This window comes from Sinocyclocheilus anshuiensis, unplaced genomic scaffold, assembly GCF_001515605.1.
Source record: "Sinocyclocheilus anshuiensis isolate Anshui unplaced genomic scaffold, SAMN03320099.WGS_v1.1 scaffold532, whole genome shotgun sequence".
In the NCBI taxonomy this organism is placed as follows: Eukaryota; Metazoa; Chordata; class Actinopteri; order Cypriniformes; family Cyprinidae; genus Sinocyclocheilus; species Sinocyclocheilus anshuiensis.
Genome location: NW_015555819.1, coordinates 932587 through 942909, shown reverse-complemented (window position 1 = coordinate 942909; position 10323 = coordinate 932587). Strand labels below are relative to the sequence as shown.

The window sequence follows — 10323 nt, the reverse complement described above, 5'->3', positions numbered from 1 at the left end:
ACACACCCACACACACACACACACACACACACACACACACACACACACACCAACACATTATACAATAAATGGCATCAATAGCATTATACATGTATATATAAGTTTTTGCTGTGATTTTGTAAGATTACCTTACATTAATTATTTCAAAAATAGTCTGATATGTTGCTTGTTGTGGAAAATGACACTATATACCCACATAAAGTCAGCTTATGAATTTGGAGGCAGTTGCTCTATGAATCATTGATATTTCACTCCTGACTCAGATATCTGAGACAAAGGGACGTGAGAGAATGGCTGCCCTTGAACGCAGGGAGGACAGTGGAAATGATCTGATCCAAGTTACTTTTCCATTGGATTAAGCCTCTTACTGCAGTCCAGCGGAGCAATGACGTGTTGATTTACACATAAGATCACAAATAAAGAGCCGAGGGAATGCATTTAGCATTTGCTATTCTTACACTTAACTGACACTGAATACTTTTGTCTTTTTGAATGTGCCATGCAGCTTTCATTTGATCAACAGATTACCAGAACCACTGATGGAAAATTACATTATTTATCAGCCTCTAAAACTCCAGTACACACTACTGCTGCTGAGACCTTTGAACACCATTTATATTCTTAGCAAATTATAAAATGTTCCTTTTAATCAAGAAGCCTGCAATATCTGCGAACTGTGATAAAATAACTAAATTTTTACATTTTCTGGTTGCAAGGTTGTTCTAGTGGTTTCTAGGTAGTGTGTTTATATTGCTAACCCTAACATGAGCAACAGTAATACAAATTGCTAACCATTTTGCATTTTGTTTGGCCTATGCAGCTAATAATAATAATAATAATAATAATAATAATAATAATATATATATATATATATATATTAACAACAACAATAATAACAACAACACAAACAAATGAACAAATAAATAAATAATTATTTTAGAGTGTACTCACTGGTGGTACATGCGGAGAACATCATACAGATAGTCCTTCTCTGCTTCATTATCAATCAGCAGCTCCACCTGAACAACACAAACACACAAACCTCTGATCAGATAATCAATAACAATCAGAAAACCAATCATATGCCCATCTGTTACCTGATGGTGGCTAATCTGCTGTAGAAATGTTTTGAGGAAGCGTTTTGGCCAGTCAATGATGTAACACATCTCTCTCTCACTGAGTGAGAGACTAAGACGGAAGGTCAGGAGAAGGTGGAGTGAGGAGGAGAGGCTGAGACAGAGAGAGAGGAGGTGGAGGAACTATTGTGTGTCTGTAAGTCAAGCGTCTCTCAGATTGGTTGGGTCTGCTGGTGTTTTCAGTTGAATAGGTCAGGTGGATCTTTTCATGTATTGTGAGTATCATTAGTTCAGATCTGCTCCACTGGACCTGTTAATGTTCCTGAGCTCAGATAAAGACGTTTATCATGCTAGCAGTGTCGCCTTACATAAGAGTGTAGGTGCATTATTATCATAAGAATGTTAAGGAAGTTAATGTAATGTGAGGTTAGCATGCTAAACTGAAAAGCCAAAGGTTTTGATTTCTAAATAAATAAAATAAATAAATAAATTGAACAAACAAACAAACAAATGGCTGGACAAACAAATAAGTTGAATGGGTTGAATGAACGAACAGACAAACAAAATGGTTGGATAAACAAAAAAACACACACAAAAACTAACAAACTAACAAATTGAATTGACTGAATGAACAGACCAACAAACAAATGAACTAACAAAGCAAAAACAAACAAATAAATAAAATGGCTGGATAAACAAACAAAGGAATGAACAAAAATGAATAATACATTTATTTAATGGACTGAATGAACAAACAAACATGAACGGATGAACAAAAACAAATAAAATGGCTTGGAAACAAACAAATAAATCAATTTAATTGACTGAATGAACACAAAAACAGACAGATAAACAAAACAAACAAATAAAATGGCTTGAAAACAAATAAATGAACAAAACAAAAACAAATAAACAAATAAAATGGCTGGATAAACAAACAAATTAACAAAATAAATAAATGAATAATAAATAAATAGCATTGACTGAATGAACAAACAAAAATTAACGGATGAACAAAACAAACAAATAAAATGGCTTGAAAACAAACAAACAAATACATTTGATGGACTGAATGAACACACAAAAACAGATGGATCAACAAAACAAACAAATAAAATGGCTTGAAAACAAATAAATGAACAAAACAAATAAATAAAATGTCTGGATAAACAAACAAATTAACAAAATAAATAAATGAATAAATAAATAACATGGACTGAATGAACAAACAAAAATGAATGGATGACCAAAGTAAACAAATGCAGTTTTTTTACAATCATGTTTGCACTAATAACATAACCTTCATGTCATTTTTCAAAACTCTAGACACATAAGTCACAACTGGTGATCAAAATGCACATTTTTCAAAACACAACACTTAATAACATAACCTTCATGTCATTTTTCAAAACTCTAGACACATAAATCACAACTGGTGATCAAAATGCACATTTTTCAAAACACAACACTTTTTTTCCAAATGCTTGGATACAATACGCATGAACCAAAGATCTTTTGTTCATTGAACTAAAATCACTGGTTCAAAATGACACAACTTAACATCAAATTATTACTATTTCAAAACGCAACTCACGCATTACATCTGAATTGAGTGTCTATTCATTTCATTACAATGATCTAACTATCAATTGATACAGCTGCTCAAAATGCTACATGACCGTTCCATTACTCTTGAAGCATAGTTTATATGGAAAATGATGAACAATATTAAATGTTTAGATTATGAAAGTGAAGCTGAGTATGAGGACTGAGTATGTTCAGGTATGATCAGTTTCCTGTTGTTGGGAGAGAGAAAAAATCCCCAAAAATTCTACATCATTGTTATCAGTATTTGTTTTTAGAGGGTGATAGAGCTGGAAGCTGATGAAAACCATTCATATTTTTGGATGAGGCAGGCTTTAACTTGGCCATGACATGGAGGAGAGGTTGAGAGCCCAGCGGTTGAGAGCGGCCCAGAACGATGTTTGTTGGGGGGCCTGACCACCCCCCACTGAACGTGATTTTGAGGGGGCCCTATAGCAAAATCAGTGCTATGGGCCCAGAATTCCTAGGAACGGCACTGAGAGCAATCATGGTTTCAGGCCCATCCACAGTTTATCAGCTTATCTACCCCCATACTCCCCTTTCCTTACTGTACCCCGACTGAAGAATTTTTCTCCACAAGGAAGTGGAAGGTTTACAATAGGCCCCCTCACAAACAAGTCACTCTTCTCCAGGCCATAGATGATGCATGCAATGACATCACAGGAGGAGACCAATGTCATGTATGTAATATGTCAACAATGGCCTGTATATGCCGAGCCAGAAGATTTTTTCCAAGATGTTTAGCTAATGAAAACATCCATATGATGTGGATGAGAACCTGTGGCCAAATCCACAAGACAGGGTTGATAAAAACATAGAAGTGCAGTGAGGAACACTCCAGTTGACATTTTACAGTTGACATGCCTACTGTAATTTTTCTTATCTAATTTTTTCTTCTTATCTAAATTTTACCTGTTGTGAGTTGATTATTTCATCAATGATTTTCAAATTCTGTTTAATGATTCCAGTCTGTACTGTTCTCTCTAGTCTATTACAATGATGTATGAATGTGTAGAACCATAATGAAAGCTGCATCATGTGTTTTGAACAACTATATTTAATGATTCTACACAGTGAAACTATGGGTATCTTATGTGTGGGTGATCTAAAGTAATGTTCCTATGGTATTTCATATTAAATGAGTTTTTTGAACCAATGCTTCTGCAAATGCAAGGCTTCTTTAAAGATATGAACGCAATATGCAAAGTTTTGAATATTGGAAAGCCTGTGATACAAATAATGGCTGTTTTGAGTTTTGTGTCTAGAGTTTTGAAAAATGACATGAAGGTTCTGTTATTAGTGCAAAAATGACTGTAAAAAACTGTAAAATGGCTTGAAAACAAACAAATAAAATGGCCTAAAAACAAACAAAGAAGTAAATAAAAAGGGCATTATGCATGTAAGAAAGAAAGAAAGAAAGAAATCTGTGCATGCTTGGATGAACTAAACAACAAGAACTACATTTAATTATTCAAATACATTAAACAAGTAAAATGTAAATGCAAATAAAAAGTTTGTGTTTTTATAAAAGTCATGTTTTTATTTTTGTATTTTAATTTTGTGTTAACAATAATTGCATATGACGTGAACATTTTAATTCTTTAAAAAATGTAAAATATTCATAATAAATGAATAATTCGGTAAACTATGTGAACATTGCGGGGAAATAAAAAGCATATCCAAATAGTTCCATATCACCACCAGTGTCATGCCACATATAATAAAACAGTGACTGTGTGCTCAAAGGCCATTTAAGGTGTCATAAACATTTGAATACACCTAGATGACAGTCCACCTTTGGACTTTAACATCATAAACTGATGCTGAAAGCAGAAATATGTAACTTAAATCAGCTTCATATCCTCTGCAGTTTATGCGAAGTGATTTGAAAGAGACAAATGAACAGAAAGGTCGACAGCATAATGCATTTGTCATAGAGAGGAAGCTAAAATTAAATGCAAAGCTTTATGATTTATAGTGTGGCACAGCTTTCCCACCCTCATCTACAGTACAGGCAATAAAACAGGCTGAACAATAAATGCCGCAATCATTTCCGCCTGACCACACATCTCTGCCACTTCAGCTAATGCTGTGAAAAACTGTCCATTGTGTAACTCCATGCACCACACAACAGATGGTACAGTTACACACAGGGGTCACGTGGTGTCTTAAAAATAAGCTCGAGCATATAAATAGGTATCAGAATTAAATAATTCAGTGTAATTTAAACATGTAATCAAACATGTAACCACAACAAAGTTTTAACTTAAATTTAGGAGATAAAAAAGTAATCAATACCTATTGTACAACAATTTCCAGCACACACAGTAGCCTACACCTGTCACCTGCTCAGCCAATTAGCACGCGTACATTATGTGACGTCACACATAGCCTACCTTTCTACCGGTAAATGAAGTAAAGCAATCAAATTTGGCTAAATATGTCATTACGTCGAAATTATTAAGCTATACTAATAATGTTAACTGTAATGATAAAAACGTCTAAAACAGAGCTGAAGACTGACATATGATGCTAGGTGTGGACACCTTTTCGGAGCAAAACAAACTTACCTGATCAAATAACGACGGTTTCTATGGATACAGAAATACTTTTCGTGTCGAAAGCTGGGCGAATATTAATTTGACTTACTTTAGTAATATTTTATAGCGTAAAAATGAAGGATGCGTGCTGCTTCGCCATTCCCGAGCAGTGAGATCCAAAGAACGAGACTAATAATAACTAATAATGCTAACAAAACAATTAACACAGTTTACATTAGACAGTAGCAGTTTCAAAGCCCACCTTATGCCGAAATTCCCGCGCCACTTTTCGCTCCATGATGAACAGCGGGTGTTTTCCGGGTGTGTGTTGCTGTGTGTGCGTCAGTCAGTAGCTGTGAGGGACGCTGGAGTATCAGCGCCGGTCATAGGTCGAGTCCTGCTGCTCTAATATTGCTGTTAGCTTTATTACACGTGCTGACATGGATGGTGGTAATTCAGAGTGCTCTCTAACACCAAACCTTTTCATTTTTCATCTACACTGACCACATAAAGTGCCACAGACGATGTATGGACGTCATTGCATAACAATATATTGAAACACATTTATAAAATAATAATATAAAATAGTAGTAGTAGTAGTGATAATAATAATAATAATAATAATAATAAAAGCAAAACAGGCACACATTTCAAAAGCAAACCTTTTTCAATTTTATCTATCATCTATCTATCTATCTATCTATCTATCTATCTATCTATCTATCTATCTATCTATCTATCTATCTATCTATCTATCTATCTATCTATCTATCTATCTATCTATCTATCTATCTATCTATCTATCTATCTATCTATCTATCTATCTATCTATCTATCTATCTATCTATCTATCTATCTATCTATCTATCTATCTATCTATCTATCTATCTATCTATCTATCTATCTATCTATCTATCTATCCATTCATCCATCTATCATCCATGTATCCATCCATCCGTCTATCTATCTATCTATCTATCTATCTATCTATCTATCTATCTATCTATCATAATAATAATTCCTTACATTTATATAGCACTTTTCTAGGCACTCAAAGCGCTTCACATTGTCAGGGGGTATCTCCTCATCCACCACCAGTGTGCAGCATCCCCCTGGATGATGCGACGGCAGCCATAGTGCGCCAGAACGCCCACCACACACCAGCTTATTGGTGGAGAGGAGACAGAGTGATAAAGCCAATCAGTAGATATGGGGATGGTTCGGAGGCCATGATGATCAGAGGCCAATGAGCAAATTTAACCCTGAAAGAAAGTAACCCTGTCCCGGCACTAACATCTATCATCTATCTATCTATCTATCTATCTATCTATCTATCTATCTATCTATCCATTCATCCATCTATCATCCATGTATCCATCCATCCGTCTATCTATCTATCTATCTATCTATCTATCTATCTATCTATCTATCTATCATAATAATAATTCCTTACATTTATATAGCACTTTTCTAGGCACTCAAAGCGCTTCACATTGTCAGGGGGAAGACACATAAAGCATATTTGTCTTGTTTAACATTTAATTATTGCAGGTTTGTGTCATATTCTGAGTTGCATTATTTTTATTCATTTTGAGGAATACTGAATCTGTGTTTTTTTTGTAAGTGAGATGAATTAATGCATATTCATATTTATTTTAGAGCAGTAACATCTGATTTCTCTCAACATGGGGACAGGAGAGCTGTCAATCAATAAATAGGAAAAAAAAAGTAACTTTCGTTACTTATTTGAAAAAGTAACTCAGATATTCTCTTGTAAATCAAAAAGTAATGCGTTACTTTACTAGTTACTTGAAAAAAGTAATCTGATTACATAACTTGCGTTACTTGTAATATATTACCCCCAACACTGTTAGCTTCAGTGGGCAACCAGTCTTGGGCTGCATGGTGATATGGCTCGTCCGTCCGTCCGTCCATCCATCTATCTAATATGTTTTTTTTTTGTTATTTGTTATACTTTTCATTATTGTGACTATATAGTTCCTTTAAAGAAAAAAAAAACTTTATACAACTTTTAAAATGTGCATAAACAGTTATGGGTAGACTAGACAAAACAGGACAGCAACTGCTTACAGTTCCTATCAACTCCTACCAGTAGTGTTTTTAATCACACAGTAAGTAATTCAAAATAATTTACCCTGTGTGTGTTCTACAGCCCTGTTTTGAGGGTCTTTGTAATTATCATTATTTATCACCATGACAAAACATTAGGCCTAAGACCACACACGTTCACAGGATAATGTGTGTGCTCGTATGTGTCCTGAGGTTAGGGCTGGCATATTCTTGTGTGTGTGTGTGTGTGTGTGTGGGAGACAGTGTATGTGAGAGTGTACATGTGTGTCCGTGTGTGTGTGTGTGTGTGTGAAGTGCTCATTTTCAGGGGAAGCAGTCAGGTTGGCCCCTGCTGGTTCAGCTGTTGGCAGTGTGGTGCTCTTGGGGGGTTTGAGCCCCTGCGCTGACCCAAAGGCTTACAGAGAGGGATTGCAGCCTGTAATTCTATCTCATCAACCCACCATCAAAACACACGGACGGACAAAACTTTAGAGGGCCAGAACAGAATAACTCTTCAGCCTGAATTAAGCATAAATGAATTTTAAAACAGTTTTAAGCACGCAATTTCATTTAAAATAGCTTTAAAGTTTAATATGAGATGATAAAAGACTTATGTCACTCTAAAGTTAAAAAATATACCGTTTTTCTCTTTTACTTTCGAGGGTTAAAACAAGTGCTAAAAACTGCAGTGTTAAAATTGTGAGGTTTGACACATTTCATATTTAACATCATATTGTATTTAAACAGAAAATCATAGCTATATTGCATTTATTTAAAAAAAATGTCACATGTGCATCATATTGCATTTCACTATAATATGTCTGAATGTTTTGCTTTTGTGTTTTTATCATTATTCTCACTAATACTAATGATTTTCATTTATGTAATAAAGTAAGAATAACCTTGCATTTGTTAAATATTATTATAATCCAATAATATAAAACCAATATATAAAAAATATTATATACACACAAAATATTAATCTCAAAACTCTTCTGCAAGACACTTTTGATAAAAGTGTCTCCTAAATGCATGCATTTAAATGTAAAAGAACATAATTTTACAAAATAGTAAGATTACGTTTTAAAAACAATTTCCCCAGATCCTCCAACAAACATGTCATATAAAACAACAAGACCACACTTCTTTTGACGACAAGATCAAAAAAACATACTTCACATCTATTCATACAAGCAGTACTATGATCATTATCCTCTAGGTGGCAGTATGGGAAAGCAAGTCTTGATGTCCCATTGGCGATAGTCATGCATCAGCCCACTCTTACTGTAAGTTATGACACTCATACATCATAATGCAGTCAGGCTGAGTTGCAGCGGTGGGATTAGCGATGACTAGACGGATTTCTATATGCATACTCATATTCTACATCAAGCTCATGTTTTACTTAATCAATTAAATGGATATTTCACACCATAAGTAAATGTTGTCATTATTAACTCACCCTCAGGTCGTTTCAAACATATAAAAAAATTAGTTGTTGGTCAGTAATGATGATTTGGTACCTGAGTAGTTGTAGTAGTATTTCTAAGTTTTATACATTTTTGACTTTCACAGGCTTTTTTCAGTCACACTCCTCTGCGACACACTTGCAATCATCCTCCGCCCAGCCCTTGTGCTTCAGGCTCACAGGAAGAGTCACATTGTGGAGGTGTTGAAAGGAAACAGGCAAATGTGCTAGTGTAGCACTTACGCTAAATGCTCTTGCACCTACAAAAATGTGTGTGGTTCAAGATGTGTGACTCCAGCAACTAAACGTGTGGCCCACCCTGTGGTTGAGCGTAATATATGAATAAAGCAGCCACAGTTTATTGTGTAAAAACTACAGTTTTAATCTTTCTGAAGAAAATGTGAGTGACGTTGCCCCAATGTTAAGGTGCTGGGGTAGTGTAAGTGGGTTTTACTATGCTGTTTATATAAAATTGCTAGGGTGTTGTACGTCTAAAATATTTGTTCCTTATTTTTTCATCCACCAAGTCTGAGGTTTATTCCCATGCTAAAGTAGCTCTACAGGCCGTAATTAAAAAAAAGGTATTGTGTTTATTTATTTATTTTTTCATATGTGTAGTTATATTTAGCTGAGTGATTCATCATACTATTTATTATTATTATTATTCCCACTAATACTGATGATTTTCTTTACTGTAATAATGTATATATATTGAGTATTATTACATTTTAAAACCAATTCCCTCAGGGTCCTCAACAAACAAACATATCATCTCTATGTGAAAAACAAAACAAAAAATAAAACAGTATGATTACATTTTAAAAACAATTTCCTCAGGGTCCTCAACAAACAAACATATCATCTCTATGTGAAAAACAAAACAAAAAATAAAACAGTATGATTACATTTTAAAAACAATTTCCTCAGGGTCCTCAACAAACAAACATATCATCTCTATGTGAAAAACAAAACAAAAAATAAAACAGTATGATTACATTTTAAAAACAATTTCCTCAGGGTCCTCAACAAACAAACATATCATCTCTATGTGAAAAACAAAACAAAAAATAAAACAGTATGATTACATTTTAAAAACAATTTCCTCAGGGTCCTCAACAAACAAACATATCATCTCTATGTGAAAAACAAAACAAAAAATAAAACAGTATGATTACATTTTAAAAACAATTTCCTCAGGGTCCTCAACAAACAAACATATCATCTCTATGTGAAAAACAAAACAAAAAATAAAACAGTATGATTACATTTTAAAAACAATTTCCTCAGGGTCCTCAACAAACAAACATATCATCTCTATGTGAAAAACAAAACAAAAAATAAAACAGTATGATTACATTTTAAAAACAATTTCCTCAGGGTCCTCAACAAACAAACATATCATCTCTATGTGAAAAACAAAACAAAAAATAAAACAGTATGATTACATTTTAAAAACAATTTCCTCAGGGTCCTCAACAAACAAACATATCATCTCTATGTGCAAAACAAAACAAAAAACAGTATGATTACAGTTTAAAAACAATTTCCTCAGGGTCCTCAACAA

General features: G+C 34.0%; 1 protein-coding gene across 1 annotated transcript in view; it reads right to left on the bottom strand.

Moving 5' to 3' along the window:
• LOC107675293 (harmonin-like) overlaps window positions 1–5600 on the bottom strand; it is a 22512-nt gene extending 16912 nt beyond the window's left edge. Inside the window, exons 1-2 of the mRNA XM_016469592.1 lie at window positions 5484–5600; window positions 952–1019 (exon numbers count right to left, since the gene is read on the bottom strand). Of these exons, the coding sequence (XP_016325078.1) occupies window positions 952–1019; window positions 5484–5519 (104 nt within the window). The 5' untranslated portion in view covers window positions 5520–5600. The remainder of the gene's footprint in view (window positions 1–951; window positions 1020–5483) is intronic.
• Between the last annotated feature and the right edge of the window lie 4723 nt (window positions 5601–10323).